Here is a 20,576-nt window from a genome sequence, read left to right on the forward strand (position 1 = left end):
AATCCTTTAATGATGACAGTGAAGGAATGACAGGCATGAGCACACCTTTACAATGCAGCTGTGTTGAGAGACGTCTGAACGTCTGTTTCTGCCGCTACACAAAATTACAGCCGGCGGGTGTTTGAGTGAAGACGGGGGGGGGGGGGGATGTGCCCCAGGTGCATTTCTGAGTTGCCCCTCAACATTTCAGCTCCTCATTGTGAGGATTCCTCCTGATGTTCAGCCTGGGAGTGGCTGGAGGTTTGTACCAGCCGCTGTAACTCTGAGCCACTCCTCCAGACTGTTTCCTTACACACACACACACATAAACACACACACACATAAACACACACACACTTTTCCAGTAAAATACAACATACACACATGCTTACACACACTCAGAGCTGACGTGGGCTGAGGTCTGAGCAGCGCTGCGTCTGGAACAGCTGGTATCCATCTGTGGTTGCTGTTGCTCTGGCTGCTGCCTCTTCCTGCCGCTGTACGCACCGTGGCTTCTCTCCCCCCCCCCCCCCCGACAGGACGCAAACCGACCCACTGCGACCCGTTCATGTGCTGCAGTCCCACCGTGGACGTCAGACTGACTAGATACAGCGAGGCTCGAGCAGCGTGCTGAGCAGCCTTCAGCATGGACCTCCTGACAGCTGTCACCAACCCGGCTGTGGCCCGGCTCCTCTGGGTCCTCGCTCTGGTGCTGGCCACCCTCCTGGTCTGGCTCCTCTTCTTCTGCTGCTACAGCTGGAACCAGAGCTCCTCGTCCTCCCTGGAGAAATACCTGGCAGGTAGGTGCCACCCCCCCTGCCCCCCCCCCCCCTCTGCTCTGCCCTGTGGAGGCCTGTGATAAACTCACAGAAGAAACTTCTCACTGGAGCTTTAGCTGAAAGTCAGGCTCTGTTTTTAGCAGCAGGAACACTCAGTGGAAATGCTTTTTTTTTTTCTTTTTTTTTTCCAACTCCGGTTGTTAAAATTGTTGGTTTCCTTTCCAAGACTCGACTGCAGGATCCGCTTTTTCCAGAAACTGCCGGCTCGTGTTGGCTCTGCCTCCGTTTTGTGGTCTGAGCAGCCACTGTTTAAATGTGCCGTTACCCATGTGAGAGGAAAACAATGGCTCTTTCATACTCCTGAGTACAATAAAACATTTTATTTGTTCGAGAGGCTGCTGTCAGCCAACGTGCTACTTTTCCGTCAAACTGCAAATGTGAATTTACACTTTGACGCCGCACCAAACTCCAGAATCTGAGCCGAGAGATGTACATCAGCTATAACCTGATGATGTGACGTCATGGCTCACAATGCAGAGTCATGGCAGCCGGCACATCACTGCAAGACAACATGTGGATACAGTGAACCGTGACTCAACAGTTTTTACAGCAGTTTTACCACTTACGAACATCATCTAATATATTTTTGTGTCTTCAAGAATAATGTGTTAAAATAAAACTTCTCATATCTATTATTAGTAAGTTTTTGTTTGTATTTTAAAAGACAGGACAGGGACACTTCAGGGGCCAATCAGATTTCAGCTGGGTCCTGTTCCCGCCCCTGGATCCGTCCCCTGATGATGTCCCCCCCCACATTTTCTCATGACCTCTGTTAATTGTGTTGCTAAACAGTTTTTTCCCTCGTTGATTGAAATGTGTTTGTTTCCACACAGTGATGACAAAACGCTCCAAATCCAAAGCTCCAACTCAGGTGAGGAAACTCATCCCATCAGAATAACTGACTTTCAACAGGATCCTCAAGAAAAGTAGAAAAATGTGATAAATTCCTGTTTGACCATGTTGAAGTCTTCAAAATTCTTCTGTCTGCTTTCAATATCACTCTGACAGCGTTCAGATCAGCTTGTTATGCCCACTTCGGCCTTTAGAGGTCCTCATTCACTTGCAATTACCTAAATGCTACAGGGTGAGGAACAGGGAGCTGGAATAAATCCACTGAACTGAGCAAAGAAACAGGTCTTTAAACCTCAAACCTGCTGCACATCATGGTCGACCGCTCTGGATGTTTGTGTGATTTCAAGTCGCAAATAAACTTCTGGGAAATTCACCCAAACAGTAGTTGAGACATTTCACTGAAAACCACAAATCTCTGTGTAGTCAGGGGACCAACACAAGCACTGGGACTTTCTGTGATGGTCAGAGCAACTTTTCAGCTCACGACAATCCAGCACGAGATGTCACAGCCCGGACCGTGGAGGAGAACAAGCTGAGAGTCGCTCTGCTAGCGTGACTTGAACAACTCGATGCTGATGATTCGTGTTCGCTCACCACTGACTCATCCTGCAGCATATCCTGTTTTTACAGTAGATTTTGTTCCTCGGTAATATGAGGAAGTGATGCACTTAATGTTTCCAGACTATCGTGAACACAAGAGGAACTGACTTCAGTGAGGCTGCAGAAAACGACACACATGCATCTGCAGTTTGCATAACATACAAATCAAACGCTGCATTAAATCTAAATGCATTACCCCCATGTAACAGGCTCTGTCCCGCTTCAGCCCAATAATCTATGTAATACAACCGCTCAGCAGCTGCAGCTTCATCATGTGGCAATTCCACGACTAAGTATAGGCCTTCAGAGAGTGGGCTTGAGTTTTCCTGAGAGCTCAGCGACTCGCTCTGTGTGTTTTGGCACCGTCAGTATGAGTGTTGTCGCACAGAGGAGGAGCACTGTGCAGTCATTGTCAGAGATAAGTTGGAGAGGCTCTTTGAAATGAGTGCTCCTCTTTGTCTGGTTGGCACTGACACGCCAACGAGGTCCAGTTCCCTCTGCAGCAGCACAAAGAGACATGTGAGCGTCTCCGTCTGCAGAACAGAGACACACACACACCAGACCAGAAGTTATCAGGCTGTCGGGCGATGTTTGGAAATCATAACGCACAAACACTGAAGGGGAAAAACATAGAGTCGATGTGCTGGTGATAAAAGCCGCACAATGTGTTTGCACCTCCATCCTGTGAGCGAGCAGGTGTGTGAGGGATCAGACAGGATCAAGGAAACGTTCCAACACCTCCAGAGAACAATAAAGAGGCCGTGAACATTCCCAGCGCGATGTGCGTCAGCTGGAGGGTCAGAGGTCAAACCCCAGCATCTCTGCCTTTCACTGCTCTGTAAAAATGTGAATGATTCCATCACGATCGCATGTGATTTCCAGCTCAATGAAAGAGGCTTGTGTGTTTTTTGGACAATGAAAATGTCACACAGGTCGTCGGCCAGTTTGAATCTATAGAACAGACTGAACAGTGAGAGAATCTGTGTGCACCACAAACCTGCTCTTTTATCATTTTCTTTTACATCTGAGATTAAATAGTGAAGTTTTCCTGAAATCAAACTAACAGCATTTCATTTCAGAGGAAGAAAAAGCCCAAAGAGAAGCCGACAACTTCTGTCCAGTCAGAGAAGGAGAAGGAGGAGGAGGAGGAGGAGGTGGTGGTGGTGGTGGTGAAGGAATCTGTGGTCGTTGGACAAGAGCCACCTCGTCCAGCGGTGAGGAAACGGAAGAGACGACCTCTGAAGGCCGGGATGGAAACTGTGACTGCAGCGAGACAAACACAGAAGGTGAGGAACGTTTCTCCGCTGAGTGTCGTCAAAAGATTTGGGTTTAATAAGTTAAAGTTTGGAATCTTTACAATGTGTGATGCTCTCTGTTCATTTGGAAAACAGCACCTTTTACAGTGTTGTTGCTTTTTCAGTGACAGTTTTTACGTTTGAGCTGTTCGTTCTTTAACAAACTCGTTGAAGTTGCATTAAGTGGGACAATAGTGACTTCCACTGGTTGTCAGTTGTATGAATGGATGCCTGGAGAAATACAAAAGACAGAATATTTAATTTAAAAAGCACCTTTTTCTCTTTATACTTATTATAACTCCAATCTATCCTACATATGTAGATATTGAATGTTTTGGAAAAAGCTAATTTCTTGAGCTGTTTAAAAGCCAAAATGTGATGTAAATGTATGTGATGTAGTTTTTAAGAGTGAACACATCTTAACGATCCAATTTGTAGGATTTATTTTGTCACTATGATGCCTGAGGATCGTGGGTATTGTAGTACTTCTCCTTGGCATTGGGAGTAAAACACATTTTTCTCAAAATGCAGTTGATATAATTAAGACTTGTGGCTTTCACTGGAGCAGATAGCATCATTTCACCGTCTCGCGTCTTGTGGTCTATACCTGGGGTGGTTCCAATATTATGGCTGATAATCAAAATCTCCTTTGAGAAAAATGATTGGATTTTTACACCGTTGAGCTCCATTCACCTCAAGTAACCAGAAGTTAAAGAGCGGAGAGCTGGGCTGACGTATTGTGCATATAAAAATGATTTACGTTTATTGCCAGTGTAAGTAAACATGTCTGAACTGACCTGGAGTCACCTTCACCTGCCTCGCTGCTCCGCTTCTCTCTCATGAAGCACTCGAGCGATGAGAGTAAACCTTCAGGACAAAGGGCCACAGAGCTGGCACAGCCGCTGGAGCTCAGGACTGAAGGCACGCATCTTTTATGGACACAAGAGTGGACTTAGTGTCCCCCCGGCCCTCGGCCCCCTGACTCCTCCGAGCCCACAGATTCATTCACCGAGTGGGGGACTAATCATGTCAGGCCACACAAACAGTCGGTCTATCATTCATGCTGCTCTGATTATGTAACAGCTCAGCAGGACAGTTTTTAATTTGACTGTACAACTCGGCCAACACGACTCCTGAAAAACACGAATCAGAATAGATTAGTCACAAGAGCAAAAGAGAATACATCGATCAGATTTCCTGATCGACAGCGGATCGTCTTTATGACACCAGAGGTCAGGCTGGGGTCAGGAATCAGAACAGGACTGAATCTGAATGAAATGTTGAACTGACCCTTTAATTACAAAATATTTTTATACAGCGTCACTGTCAACACTTTTCTCTATGTTTAAGAGTTGATTGATTGTTCATAGGTGCATTAATCTGCTCAGTCGTCAGTATAAACAGGAGCCACATCGGAAAAACAGCCGACTATTTGGTTCGTTTATTGTTTTTAGGCATTATTATGACAGTTTGTTATAGTTAGTTCTGATCATTTTTGGGAACCCCTGATCTAAAGGACGACAAACTGACAGTACAAAAGTAAAAGAACTAATGAATAGACAAAAATGTAGAAGTAGCACAATAACTTAGTACTTGCTTTTAAATGTACTCAAAGTTTTAAAACAAAAAGAACTCACAGAGTGAAGCTTATTATGCAGCGGTCACTAACATACCCGATGCATATTTAGTTTAATAGAAGAAGAATACAGACTCTGTCATATTAAAAAAGAATCTGCACGTGATGCTACTGATGTTTTCATATTAACTAATGGCTTTGATTGGATCAGTGGACAAGTTCCCCTCTTGCTATTGGTAACAAATATAAAAACTGTGTGAGCATGTGGAGTAGGAAGTTTAAATATTTTCTGATATATATATGTATTGTAAAAATACCCCAGAATAAATAAGAATAAAAGTACAGTAAATGCACATTAAAAAGTACTTAATTACTGCAGTAACAAAGTAAATATACTTCGTTACATGTTATTGTAAATAACCCCCCCCCCCACACACCGAATCATAAAAAGTGCAGCGCGTGTTTTCACATGCATGCGCACCGCGAGCACGCATATCCCTCTCATCTCCATCCCGGTGCGTGTCGCTGGAGCAGAGGGAGCGCGCACATCCTGCAGCCCGGATCAGTCCAGCCCAGGTCGGACCGGATCAACACAAGCGGGACGCTGCGGAGGAGGAAGAGGAGGAGGATGAAGAGGAGGATGGTGTCTCTCCAAGTTTGATCTGTGGAGAATCTGTCGCTGCTAAGAATCGGACATCAACGCTTGTTTTTTCCTCGAACCGAAATCTGCAGCAGCCCTGGATCCCACCGTCGTGAGTACCGAGGGTTTCTAATGCACGTTTCTGCCGCATCGCTGACGCTGCTCATCACATGATGTGCTGTCGTTACCGAAAGATAAAAATTTAAAAAAGCTGCAGACCGGAGGTAAATGTGCAGAGGTGAAGGCATCGAACCTGTGACGGAGGAGGTGCAGGTGTGTCCTGACTGCAGCGGAGGTCAAACTCTGCCTCCGCTGATGCGGAGCAGAGGGAGTTTCCTGCAGCTTTGTATCCGTCAGCTCATGAACTGAAGGTCCAAGTGAAGAAGGAGTGCATGAGTCTGGAGGAGGAGGAGAGTCAGGGTCTTTTCTCACACACACACACACACACACACACACACACACACACACACACACACACACACACACACACACACACACACACACACACACACACACAAACTTAACTTTCTTCCAGGTCCAGTGAGTTTCAACAGCATGCTCTCTAAAGCCCCTCAGGGTTGCCCGGTAACAGCAGCCCGCCCTGACGCTTTCAACCAGCTCAGATAAAGGCCACACACAGAACCTCCGCCTCTGCAGAGTACTAGGTTAGACACACAAGTACACAAGTCACTGTGTATTGGCTCTGCAGAGTACTAGGTTAGACACACAAGTACACAAGTCACCGTGTATTAGTATGAAAGCAGCAATAATAATAATAATTGACTTTATTTATTTAGCACCTTAAAGTAGAGTTACAAGGAGCTTTATGAGTTTAAAATGGGAAATTTGAAGGTGAACAATGGGAAGAAGTTAAAAATAGACATGTTACAGATGTGCAATGAAATATTTATGAAATGAATAAGACCTTTAAGTTTGCCAGATGGATTTAATTGTTCCAAAGAGTAGAGTGGGGGGGTGGGGCGCTCTAACAGAAACGCTCCTCAAACAGGACTGTGGACACGTGAGGTGTCAAAACATCTGAACTGAGGTGCACGTCCACAACGAACATTAAAAGTCGAACAATAGTTTTGGACGAGCTGTAGTTTCACTTGTCATCTGATTGTGTTACTGAGCAGATCAGTGCAGAGAGCTGACGATGAGCCCACTCTTAGCGTATAGCTTTCAAAGATGCCTCGGGGCGATCGTCTCTCCCTCTCTGCTGTGTGCCGGCCTATTTTAGAAGCTCTACATTTTTAACATGACTCCCTTATTGCACGTGGCTCTAACCTTTCAAACGGCCCGGCCTGACTTTTCCTGAAGTATTTATATTTATACTGCATCTTTTCTCGCACATGCATCCTGGAGGCCAAACTGCTAAAACACGGGAGTTCGCTGACCCGTCAAATAGTGGCCAAATGCCCGTGATTCCATTTGGATCAGTCAATGAACAGGAGCATGAATCTAATGTGTCCCTGCTCCACGTTTAGAGGTAAACACAGTTATGAGTTTGACATGCGGAGCTTTAGCTGAACTCAAACTGGCAAATCACAAGTTTCCCTGTGGAGACTTCCTCAGTGCTGCAGTAAAGATGTGTAATAATGTCACAAAACGACTGGGGTCACACTTCAGCTAAATGTTGGGATCTTGTTGCTTGTTTCTAAGATTTTATTTAATTGAACTGTTGCAGCATCACACTCACACATCCTGAGCACTGATGTCAGCCAACCGGATGCTTCTGTGATGAGATCTCAAAGAAAGTGGGGAGCGGGCCTTAGCAGCGGCTGCAGCTAATCTCTGGAACAACTTAATTACCAGCCTAATATTATAATTCCCAAATACTTATGGTCTTTGTTTAATTGCTTTTTGATTCTCTATTTATTCTCTATGTTTTGGAGTCTAGTGTCAGCACCTTTGTAAATGAGCTGTGGATCGTCTCCTTGGATTTTATAAGGGTTTAATTATTCAAGAATTAAAACGGTGCTGCGGCGCCGCAGTCACAGCAACATAGGGAGATATCTGCATTCCGCTCAATCATAACCTGAATGTGAACTGTAGCTGATGCACTGAAGACGTCCCTCCTGGGACTTTGGTCCTGTCGGCTGCCGTCCAATCAGAGAGGCGGTGGCGGCGCAGCCAGCGCCCCTGTGGAGGAGAGCATCCTGTGAGCTGGATGGTGACTCAGCAGGAGAGGAGGCAGGAGCGCTGTGACGTTGCAGCAGCTCCTGCTCCTCCTGCTCCTCCTGCTCGCCGAATGAGTCAGGTCCTCTCCGCACAGCACTGAGCCTGCACTCACTGTAATCTGCTCCAGAGGAAATCTTGTTATTCCTCTGTGTATTCTGAGAGCTGTACTTAAAAAAACTTTGCACGTGAGTCAGTCTCAGCTGTCAATCAAGACGTTTCTTATAGAACTAATGTCCCTCTGGACATTCAAACTACCTGAAACTCATCTTTTTAAGTTATTGTTATAGGTTTTTAGATTTATTATTATTATTATTTCTTAAAATGACAGAGGCCATCTTTAGGTACATTTATTTCACGTGTACTTTGACCCTTTAGTTTGGCCCATGTCTCATCTGCTAACATGGAGGAGGAAGAGTTTCCAACCTATACTGCTACTACTTGCGGTTAGACTTCCAATGATTGTAGAGTAATCTGTTTTAAAATTACTTAACGATGAAGTCGTCTTTCATTGTTTAAACTTTGAGAGCTGCTGTGAGTTCATGTCAGTTCTTTTCTTCTCCTCGTGTCTTCCAGACGATGGACGAGGTGAAGGACAAGCCCAAGCGGAAGCCTCTGGTCAGGGCTGCGTCGGAGGAGGGCTCCAGCGACCTGAGCTCCATCAACTTCTCTCCGTCCCGCGGGGACACGCTGCCCTGGAACCTGCCCAAGCATCATCGCATGAAGAGATCCAAGTCGGCCTCTGGAGATGTGCTGGACCCGGCGGAGAGGGCCGTCTTCCGCATCGCAGGTGTGTTCCCACAATCCACTGCTGCTGCTCGCGTAGCATTTCATAATGAAGCTCTCCTGTCAACACTGAGTCATTTTGTAAATCCTGGTAATTGTGATCGTTGGGTCTGGTCTGTGGTTTGAGAGTCGACATGATTGTTTTCATGTGCTCAGCAGATTCATGTGTTTCCCTGTTGTTTTTGGCGTCGTGGCTTTTGTTACACACAAGTCTCCTCAGTGCACTTTGTCAGAGAAATATTTACTCAGACGTAATGGGATTATAATTTGTCTTTGTTTCATAATAACATCTTAACTGTTGAGCTCCTGCTCTGTCACCCTCACCGCCAACATTAAACTTATAACAATCAATAACTTCTGCTTATAAACAGCACAGCGACATTTAAATGTTCAATATGTAACTTCGGCCACAGGGGTCTCCCAATCAAAACGATAACAAAAGACGTAATTTGATGTTGTAGTGAAGCAGCGTAGGATCATGGGAGTTGTTGGCTTCGCCGCCATCATCGAACTTACGAGCTGCATCTTTTTTTTTTTTAATCTGCCCGAGACCCTCTCTTAGTTCTGCAGCCGCTCCACCTCTGTTCACTGCCTGAACACATCACTTCCTGTGGTGTCGGGTTCCGATCGTCTCTTTGGAACCACAAACAGAAACACTGACCTCACCCCCCCCGCCCCTCCTCGCTGGTTGTCTCTATTGATTTGATGGGGTGGGGTACTGCAGTAGTGACTCTAGTGTTATTGTCTCTGCAGGCAGCAGCCCGACTGTCTGACCATCCCCATATCTGTATCTGATTTATTTATTTATACATGTGGACGTTTTCAGTCTAAATGTTCTTGACGTGATGATTGAAGGCGAGCGTATCGGTGTTGTGTCACTGGACCGCTGCCATGACGCCGCCGGCCTGATTCATTATCCTTGTGAGACACGTTCAAGGTCTGAGCTGATGGAGACAGGACCGTCCATTATCAGGCTGATGACTATTTGAGAGGCTCCGAATGAGACGTCACTGAATCGTCCACTGGTCAGATTTTGGTGAAAGGATCTGTCGGCAGAAATTTATTATAAAATAAACCCAGTGATGTTTTCACTGGTGTGTTTCATCTGAATTAAGAATAGTTGTTTTCTTTACCCTAGAATGGTCCCTTTATATTCAAATACTTCATATCTACATCAGGAGCGGGTCCTCTCTACGGAGGCCGCCATGTTTTCTACGGAGGCCAGACTGGACAACTGAAGGTTTCCACAGGGTGACGTGAGGGGTGTTCAGCTGCAACATGCAGCTTCACCACTAGATGTCGCTAAATTCCACACACTGAACCTTTAAGCAGTTTTACAGAAAATTAGAGAAAAATTGGGTCCGTACATTTTTCAATGCAACTTAATATTCCATTCTCTGTTCTTTAAATTTGAATTTATGTTTTTCAGCTGTTTCTAAATGATGAATATTGTTTCCATAGTGAACAGATGAAACGTATCCAGCTGCAGAAACACACACACTTTATGTTAGTGATTACACTCATGACCCAGGACAGTGGAGTTTGTGTAGTAATCACTGCTGGACACTAGAGGACAGTATCAAGGTTACGGTGCAGTGGAGCTTTCTGATTGTGTTTCCATTCATTTCACTCCATATTGAAGACGCTCATGTTTTGTCTGTTACCACAGTGACAGTGATTACTGACACAGTCGTTTGAATTTACTGTCTGGTTGAAAAAATAATGACAGTGATAACTTTACAACACATTGTCCCTGCGCTGTTGAATACATTAGTATTCAGGATACCAACCTGTAAGGAAGTAACCAGGCGAGCTCACAAATCAGTGACGACACATTAACAGTGAGTAAATAGTGAAGGGGGGGAGGACGTGTCCTGAGACATGTCGTTGTTTCTCTTCATTACAGCAGAGAACATGAAGTTTAGTGTGGTGAGGGAGGGGGGGGGGGGGGGGGGTGGCACCACAGCCACTGGAGCCAAAGGCAGAGAAACAAAAGTGAGGCTGTAACTCTGAGAGACACCATCTAGTGGTCGGCCCTGAGAAAACAGTGGGATGGTTGGACTTGATCTAAATACATTTGTGCCATGTGCTTCGATTTTTCAATTAGATGCCTCAGTGTTAAATTGATGTTATGAAATCTTCTTATTGGATAATTTCAGTCTCTCAAAATATGGTAGATTGATGGAGTTTTAAAAAAACCAGCTGGAAACGCTGGAGCTGCTGGAATCTGATCCCTTCCAGGTCGTAACTCACTGGTTGAGAAACACTGGTCTTCATTAAAGTTTCGACGCTGTGCTTAATTATTCCAAGTGACTCAGTGTTGAAATACTTGTTCACATTCTTGATGTGAAAGATTTATTATTTCAGATTTAGCAAGTTGCAGTTTTTCGGCTCGTGAGATATTCTCCTGATTGCTGAGTAAACACGAACTCCCTGTGGTATGAGAAAACGATAACACACACAACAACACAGGCTGTGACCTTTTCTCATTTCAAGCAGTGAGCGTGTGGTGCATAGCTGCTGTGTCAGGCCTGAATTCATGGTAATAAAATATAAAGTCCCTGTATAGATACTGTGTACTGCACAGTACAAGTACTTTAAAGCTGCACTCAGTAAATCTGCTCTTATCAACACTGGAGAGAAACTTGGTGTAGGTCTGTCAGGTCGGCTGTGGCTCGGGAGATAGAGCGTGCTGTCCATATACCTGAGGGTCGGTGGTTTGATCCCTGACGCCTGTGTCAGCAGTGTGTGAGTCTGACGCACTGGATGAATGTGTGTGAATCAAGAGAAGAAGAGCTCAATTTTAACACGTTTACTGAAATAGGCTAATTCAGAGCTCAGTGAACATTTACGTTAGCTCACCTGTCAGATTATCCAAAGGTGACTTACAGTTGATTGACAGCACTTCCACGCTCAAGAAGACGAAGTGTCGGGTGAAGAGATGAACCGTAAGATGCAGGTTTGGGTTTTAACGGTGTCAGGAGGTGTAGGAGGAGATTCAACACATACAGCTCGTTACAGCACCAAGAGAACCAGAAACAAGACGAGCCGGAACAGTGGTCGTCTAGTATTTATAAATATATACACGGATAGAAGAAAATGTACATGCAGAATTTTTTATTGTGAAATAAAAACTGTAGCGATCAAAGTTTGTCTTCATATTTTCGTGAAGTTGTGTTTGAGATGTTTGGATTAAGAGTTTTCACGTCTTCGGGCCTCGGGCTGTTTGACCCAGCTCTGAGGGGGTGTGGTCCTCTGGCCTTAAAAACGTGAAAATCTGTCGTCATTCCGTTTTGGGAATTTCACTCGGACTGAGAAGAGGAGGGAGTCGTGAATATCACAGGATCCAGTCAGTGCGTCTTGCCCCAGTTTCTCCAGCAGCAGGAACTCAAATAACCCCACACAGCTCTGTCATTTGTTTTTTCATGGAGGTGGCCATGTGTGTCTCTATCTGGGTGGAGTCGGCCTGAGCGAGCGAGTGTGTGTTTGGTGTGTGTGTGTGTGAGATCTGCTGCTCTGCCTCCATCTGTATCTATCTTTGTGGTGTATGTTGGCCTCTGTGCCTTTAAGAGGAGGGTCGGATATGTGTGTGGGTATTTCTCAAGCAGAGGAGGGGAGTGGTGGTGGTGGTGGTGGTCTGGAATCAAACCCACAGCTTTAGAGGGAATACTGTGACTCAACGTGGGTGAGGGCGAAGGTGGGGACAGACGGATATAGGTGGACAGACAGCCAGGAGGGGTTTTATCAGTCAGACAGTCAGAGAGGGGGGGAGCACGGTGCCAGTGGAAAGTTAGAAAGAAAGTTTGCAGAGAACAGAGAGAGAGAGAGGAAGGTGCCCAGACCCTGACTCAGAATCAGCCATGTCCATGTTTGCCCCAGGTCAGCGGCTGCCAGAGGAGCAGGACTATGTGCAAGCCTATGAGAACGTCAGAGAGAAGTATAAAGGTAACGGCACCGCTGCTCTTCTTTGACTGCACCGTGGTGAGAGCGTGTTTGAATGGGAGGTGGGCGTGTGAGCTTCATGTGTTCTAAACCTGCACGAGTTATTGGTTCCATGTGGATTCACACGCATGTTCTTTGGGAGATGTCGGAACAGGAAGCGAAAGGTGGAAAGAAAAGGCACGGTGGTGAGGTCAGATGTGGTCGGACATCTGGAGACGTATCATAACATTCACCCTGAGGTCTTTGTTATTATTAGAGTCCGACCGATAAAGACTTTTAGGGGCCGATATTGGAGAGTTCTGATTTATCGGCCGATATCTATCTACTGATTCCAGATATCTCTCTCTGTCTGTCTGTGGCTCTCATATTTCGGTTTCACACTTTACATGTGTTTTGTTAAGGCCCAAAGGAAGTGCAGTGTTGAATTTGGTGCGATCTGGACATGTGATACATTCAATATTCAAACACACAGTTTATGTGAGGTGGTTCGGGCCTCTATGCCTCCTGGCTGCCCTCCTTTAGAGGTTTTACCGGTAATGCCCAATAGGGATGAGACTGCGGGGTCGACCCAGAACTCACTAGATGGACTACATTTCCCATCAGGCCAGGGGACGCCGCCCAGAGAGAGCTGGAAAGCGTGGCCAGGGAGAGAGACGTCTGGGATACCCTGCTTCTGTGACCTGAGCCTGGATAAGTGGAAGATGATGGATAAACAGGTGTCCAGTAGCTGTAGCAGCAGCTGGGACTCAAGTGACATTGACGATCATGACAACAAACATCAGTGAACTTTGAATGAACAGCAAGTTGTGCAGCAGCGGGGGCTTCAGGGTTTTGCAGATCTTTTCTGTATCGTTAATAAAACTTCTCTTATCGGCAAACACAGGCTGAAACCCACATGACTGTGAAAGGCTCATATCGTCCAACTGATGAGTCGGTCGGGGTCTAGTTATTATTATACTTGGAGCTGTTGGAAGCTTGGTCTGGTTTGACAGATTGTAAAGGAAAGGAGATTTTCTAAAGGTTGATGACTGATGACCTTTGTGTCAGAGGTTTGTTTTTCTCCTCAGTTTTTTGGACCTGACAGACTTTTCTGCGTGCGGGGGGGATTTGCTGGACAGCGTGGACACAGAGAAACGAGACATTTGGCCTTTGGTTGGATGTCACAGGTCCAACAGAGCAGCGTGAACGAGAGGAGCTGCGAGCCAACAGTGAGGCACATGGGAAGAACATGCACCTGACCGTGTCTGCGCCAACACTAACATGATGTGATGGTGTTTATTCATTTCAGAAAACACTGCCGAGTTGAATCAGGCCGCACAAAGACGTTCCCGCTCATTCACTCACTTATTTAAGAGTCTTATTTTGACCAATGCACGTGCAGCGAGAAGCACCAGGTTGAAAATAGAAAATAAAAATAGATCAGAAGGAAAAGGAGCATCATATCAGAACCTCAGTTTGGACGACTGGGCAGGATCTTGGTCTCCGCGTGGTGGGAACAGTTTCGAGTCGAGTCATTTTCTTCCCATGCGGTTGCCCACTGTGCCTGTCACTGTGCAGGGCAGCGTTCCTGCTGTGTCTCTGGCACCGGCCCGAAGCTCCACACCCATGTCCACGTCTGCCAAGTTCTCACTTCCTGTTTCTCTTTGTTTTAATTGGTTTTTTAGACGAGAAGCTGTTTGGTTTGGATGATTGTGCCTCCTGGGTAAAGTCTGGACATAATCTGGGTGAAGAAAGGATCTGAAAGTTTGTTTTTTCATCTGCTGTTTCTCATGATGTGAAGCTGAAGATTGAATATTTGAATGCGACAGACTGTGTTTGTCATATTGAAAGAAGAAAATCAGTTCGACGATAACATGAAATTTATTTTTTAAAGCTTCCACTGGTAGTTTAATAAATGAATAATAAAAAAAAAACCATTATAATACATAATAACCTGGAACTTATACTTCTCTTTAATGAGAATGGGCTAATTTTCAATATATATATATAATTAATATAATTATAATACAATTGTTACGGCCTTGGTCTGCAGTGACTGATTCTCTTCTCGACCAATATAATATAATTAGCATCTACTCCTCTAACTGTATCTCATATGGAACATATCTAACAAACTCGTTATTCCTGTGAAGACCATCTGAATAAGTTATAGCAGCAGGTGTGTGAATGATAAAGTGTTAATCTCTGTGTTTGTATAGAAGCTGAACACATCTATTAGAGTTAAACACGCAGCTCAACTTAAAATACTCTCTGCAAAGTTGTCTCTGGAGGCTTCAAGTTATTCCTGATGCAAGACTTCTGACATTTAGCGTGTTTATGATGTTGCCTTAACGGCTGCAATAAGTACCGTCATGAAAATGTCACACTTCACCAGTGTTTGATTTCTCTCTGTGGAAATCTCTCCTGAGGTTTTCATATTATTGTTATCGATGTTCGACTGCAGCGTGCGTCTGAAATAACGAGGCAGGAACATTACAGGGTAGAGACTCCCACAGATACAGAACAACACCTACACTCAACAGCAACTCACCCTTCACTCAGGGGATCTCAACCTCGAGCAGGAATTCTTTTAAGGTTAGTCAGTGGTTTCACTGTGTCACTAGTGTAAAGTAAAACTGAGAGAGAGCTTGAGCTCAACATCACTTCAGTTGTATAACTGAAAGAAAAGAAAATGGAACAGCGCAGGTGAAAAGATGGAAATTCTTCAATGATTCAAGAGGGGAGTTCCCAAAGTTATCCTGCAAATACATTCAAAGTGAACTGAGATTGAAACTATTCTGTCGACCGGCAGAACTCATTCCTCCTCCAGTCTCCTCGTGAAACCACATTTAAATTCACTGGATCCTGATTCCTGACATTTCAAACACTCATGAATATCAGTCCCCTGAACATGAGTGATTGTTTTTTATCATTAAGAGCCGTGAATGTTCAGACTCTCAGAAGATTTCTGTCAGGTTTCAACCACAGTCTTTGTTTGAGCTGATCTCATCTGTTTGCTCTTTCTGTGATAACAGGTGGATTTGAAATGTATTCACTGTCCCACTCCCTTTTTTTAAACACATCAGGAATCCTGCAGCGACAGCAGACCCTGTCTTTGCACCTGAACTCTGCCGTGTGTGTGTGTGTGTGTGTTCATGGGGACTTGTCTTTCCAATGAGGAGAAAAAAGCAAATCTACATAATGATTCATACATTTTTAGGGTTTAAGGGTTAATTTTTGAAAAGTTGGAGTTCTGGTAGAGTGGTTAGAGTAAATATCAGTCGTTATGGAGACATGACTGTGTGTCTGTGTGTGTCTGTGCGTGCGTGTGTACATACCCACAGGGTTCACTTCTAAAAGAGAAGCGATAAGTTTGTCATGCGAATCGCTGCTGAGGTCGGAGCGTCCACAGACAAACCCCTTCCACACTTCACTTCCAGTGCTTCTGCATCAGATCAGTTTCATGCAACTTGACCTCAAATTCAAAAATAGTAAACGTCCTGAAGGTATGCACGCACCTTGTGCACGCAGAAAGTCCCACATACACACAGATGAGAGGAGTTATTCCATTTAACTTCAGCCTACGAGTTGTGAAATTGAAATTTGTCCAGTGTGTGAACTCCTTGTTGTCTCTTTGTCTGTATCCCTGAACACGGCCTCACTGTGAGCTGTCAGTCATCTGGTAAACTGATTAGTAAACCTGCAGAACAAGTAAACGACCATTTAATACGAATTAGACAAATGAATCTGTTAAACATAAATTGTGTGATTTGAAGTTTGATTCATTGATTCGTGAGCTGCAGTTGGAGTTGCAGTTCAATGTGTTTGTGGCTCCAGAGGAAAGTTTCACTCATGGAATATTATGAATCAATGGACTGAGACATGAACAGAGTTATTATAGAGAGAAAACTTGTTCCCTGAAGGCGTCTCGTGTTTTCTGAATGAAGACAATGTCGTTTTTAATCATGAGGGGTTTTCTTAGTTTACTTCAAACATGTGAATGACTAAAAATCGACGAGGTCATTTACAGTCTGTGTGTCTCAGGGTCTCTCAGTGTGTCTGAAGGTCTCTCAGTGTGTCTGATGGTCTCTCAGTGTGTCTGATGGTCTCTCAGTGTGTCTGAGGGTCTCTCAGTGTGTCTCAGGGTCTCTCAGTGTGTCTGAAGGTCTCTCAGTGTGTCTGAAGGTCTCTCAGGGTCTCTCAGTGTGTCTGATGGTCTCTCAGTGTGTCTGATGGTCTCTCAGTGTGTCTGAAGGTCTCTCAGTGTGTCTGATGGTCTCTCAGTGTGTCTGATGGTCTCTCAGTGTGTCTGAGGGTCTCTCAGTGTGTCTCAATCTCTCAGTGTGTCTCAATCTCTCAGCGTGTCTCAATCTCTCAGCGTGATAACCTCCACTGACAGAGGACATGCTCATTTATTATCTCCACATATGTTCACACCTTCTCTCTGTCCCACAGTTCACTGCCAACAGGACTGAACATGATCCAGTCCTCTCACCTGTCTGCTACTTCGCATGAATCTGTCAGACGACCTCCGTTTGTTCACATGTGCAGCTGAAACATACTGAGTACATGCTGTGTGTGTGTGTGTGTGTGTGTGTGTGTGTGTGTGTGTGTGTGTGTGTGTGTGTGTGTGTGTGTGTGTGTGTGTGTGTGTGTGTGTGTGTGTGTGTGTGTGTGTGTGTGTGTGTGTGTATCCCACAGTTTTCGTCTTTTAGAAACGTTCTCATAAGGGGTGTTTTGGTTTTTTGACTTACAATAATTGAATTGATCTTAAAACAAGAGTTTAAGTCTCGTGTCCGTTTGAGAACATTCAACGTTTGCAAAACTTCACGGGAGGGCGTCCTGTAGTTGTTGAAACATTCTTAAATTTAAACAGTGGTGGACCAACACAAGAGTTCCCAAACCTTTCATCCTCGAGCCGTATTTATATAAAATAATAATTTTTACCTTGAGTTGGTTTGAAAGCAGAGAAGTTGTGATCAGTAATTTTCAATTTATTACTTTAACATGATCGTTATCAGGATTATTTCATTCTGTCAGATGATGAATCTCACATGATTCCTCTCCTCCTGATGGAATCCCCTGATTTGGCTCAGACTTTCATCTCCGTGTCCGTTGGTCATGCCACTTTTATTTGGCAGCAACAGACGAGTCCACATTCTTTCACCGAGTCAAAATCCCCTTTGATGAAAACGATGTCGTCGATGTGTCCCGGGTTTCTTGTGTGAAACCGTTTCAACTCTACAGAGAACTTTTAAATTCTGACCCTGAACCAGTGAGTCTGAAAAGTGCGAACTGGACGGGGAGGACCCAGCGGAGGTGTTGTAACTGAGATGGGATTTGAGTTCAAGCGGAGGATTAGTGTCAAGAACAGCTGACGTTAATTATGTTACCACACTGGAACATATTCATTCTACTGAGGGAGTTTAATCTGAAACTGGATCTGAAGAGTTTGTTACCTCCGTCCTCAATAGTTTGTCACTGATTGGACATCTGATCAAATGAATGAATAAATTGAAAACAAATGTAATAATAATAATTGAAGATATGATTCCCAACTCCTCCTGCTGTTTTAAACCTTTTTATTTTTATCACATTAACATCCTGATGTCAGTGTTTACTTTCCCACAGTGTTCAGAGATCACAGAGTTCACAGTTTGTCCAGCAGGATGTTGACTGATTGCAGTGACACTATGAACGATGAAACTGTGAGGATGATGTCACCTGCAGAGATTTCAATCTCCAGCATTCCGTCAAATACAAATGGTCCCTTTATCCCACCTGACCCCTCAAACCATCGATCCATCAATGAGCTGTAGACGGAAATAACTTTGTAGGTTCTATATGTCCAAGTGTGGTCGTTTAATTATGGATCAGATGTTTATTGATCAGCACCGATCATCAGTCTGACCTGAGATCTGTCTCTGGTGCTGGCATGTGGAACAACAGTGCTAACACCCGGGTCCTGGCACGCTGCAGTGAGCCACACTAAATGCCAGGAATGTCAGTGGTGAGCTGGTTGGCACAGAGTCTGGTTTTCAGGAGGGTTTGAGAAGTGACATTGTCCACGAACCCGCTGCCGCTCCCACTTTTTAGTAAAACTCACAGAGGGACGAGCAGTTGATCTGTAGTTCTTAAAACAGTCAAAACAGATTTTTGAACCTGAAAACATTTGTTCAGGTCGACTGAACCTCGAGTTCTGTAAATGTTTGTTTTGGAGTAAAGAAATTCTGATATCAATATATCGGCCGAGATTGAATCTGAAGACATTGTTACCAAACTCTTATGAAATATGAATAAAAAGAAAATACAAATACAACCTTTAACAATTCCAAGCATTTATGTAATACATTTAAATGTGATTATACTTTTAAATTGTTTAAATACTGAAAATAAATGAATAGTCCACAGAATGGACTTGTTGACAAACTGTTCTTCCTCTCATAGATCTGTCCCTTAAAAAAGCCAAAGAGATGTCCTGAATGTCTTAGATCTGGACGGTAGCGGCCTCCCAGAGCATTTTTCATCATGACACGTTCTGTGAATTCCTCTGGTGCTGGTGTCTTCCTCACAACTGATCTCTTTCTTCTGTCTGACGGTGCCCGAGAGAAGACGCCCACAAACCAACCAGTCCTGTTTGTTCATTGTTCGTTCTACTTGTTAACAAACCACCCCGGATGTGTTGAACAACCAAAACGGCTAATTAAGGACAATGTAAGCGGCTACAAGCTTTAGCTGTGTGGCTAACCATAGAGGAATGATGTGTAAACACTCCCAAGTCTGACGAACGGGAGGTTTTCCTCTTCTTTCCATTGTGACACCACCAGTGAGATGTAGGGTGGGTGGGTTGGTTTTGTGCAGCAGGAAACCTCACACAGTTCTAGTGCACAAATAAACCTCTGTTTTAAATATCTGTGGAAGTAATTCACTCTGCAAGTATTCATAACAACCAGAGCTTCAATGATCAAATCCACTCAATCAACGAGAGAAGCAAGTTAGACACTATTTTGATCATTTGGTAATTTCAGAGTAAAAATCATTTGATAGTTCGGACATTTCAAGCCTTCACCTCGAATAAACAGTTTTTAAAAATGGACGCAGAAAGTGAAGCCAATGTGCAAAGTGCCTTAAACGTGTATTCTTATGAATCACCAGCAGAGGGCGAATCCACTGGTTGTTTCTAAGTCTGAGAAAATCTTTCTCACTTGATTTATATAACCGTACCTGCACTGGGGCGTGGATTCCATTTGATTGGCAGCTACTACCATCCAATGGGTGCAGGTGACAGGTGTGAGTGGGCGTGCAGTGGCTCCGCCCCTGAATCCTCCAAATGTGGTTTTCAAAAAGCCAAAAATGACAGCAGCTCGTGAACTCGTGTTTGAGCGCCGGGTGTCTGAAGCTGTGAGAGTCCGTTTTTGGATGTTTTCTAACAGGGCGTGGTAACAGCTTATTTTTATCTCCGGACAGCTGAGGTTTGTTGTTTACGTGCAGATGAGCTCGAACAACTGCACATGGAGTTTGATATCACTTTAATGAATATAGACAGCAGGGGGATGGCCCTCACCGTTATCACCCTCCTCCAGGGGGCTCTCTGATGGTGTGTCATGCCTGAGATCCAGCTCACCCCCCCCCCACCCCGTCACCCTCGGTTCTGGTCCCAGTCCAACTTCTAAATGTCTGAGCTCCACTGTTGGGAAGAAGCACATCCCTGAGAGGGGTGGGGCGGGGGAGTATCAGGTCCTCCACCTCCGATTAAGACGGACATGAGACTTTGGCTGCGTCTCAGCCCGAGTGTTGACACCGTAGCTCGGAGCAGCTGCGTGGAAACAGAAACATCAGCTCGGAGGGGCGAGGAGTCAGGTGGCCTCTGATGCCACGTAATGACATTTAGCAAAGAAACTTAATTTCTC

General features: G+C 44.7%; 1 protein-coding gene across 12 annotated transcripts in view; it reads left to right on the top strand.

Moving 5' to 3' along the window:
- Positions 1 to 610: 610 nt before the first annotated feature.
- Positions 611 to 20,576, top strand: part of pleca (plectin a) — an 80,788-nt gene continuing 60,822 nt past the window's right edge. For 8 of the 12 annotated variants that reach the window (XM_069516404.1, XM_069516437.1, XM_069516406.1 and 5 more), the window contains exons 1-4: positions 611 to 779; positions 1,652 to 1,689; positions 3,350 to 3,556; positions 8,536 to 8,749. In XM_069516404.1, coding sequence (XP_069372505.1) covers positions 626 to 779; positions 1,652 to 1,689; positions 3,350 to 3,556; positions 8,536 to 8,749 — 613 coding nt within the window. In that variant the 5' untranslated portion in view covers positions 611 to 625. Of the gene's footprint in view, positions 780 to 1,651; positions 1,690 to 3,349; positions 3,557 to 5,752; positions 5,894 to 8,535; positions 8,750 to 12,406; positions 12,691 to 20,576 lie in introns of those variants that run through there. The other 4 variants (XM_069516420.1, XM_069516421.1, XM_069516410.1 and 1 more) reach the window with 3 other exon arrangements.

The sequence above is a fragment of the Paralichthys olivaceus genome, chromosome 20 (genome assembly GCF_024713975.1).
Source record: "Paralichthys olivaceus isolate ysfri-2021 chromosome 20, ASM2471397v2, whole genome shotgun sequence".
Taxonomy (NCBI): Eukaryota; Metazoa; Chordata; class Actinopteri; order Pleuronectiformes; family Paralichthyidae; genus Paralichthys; species Paralichthys olivaceus.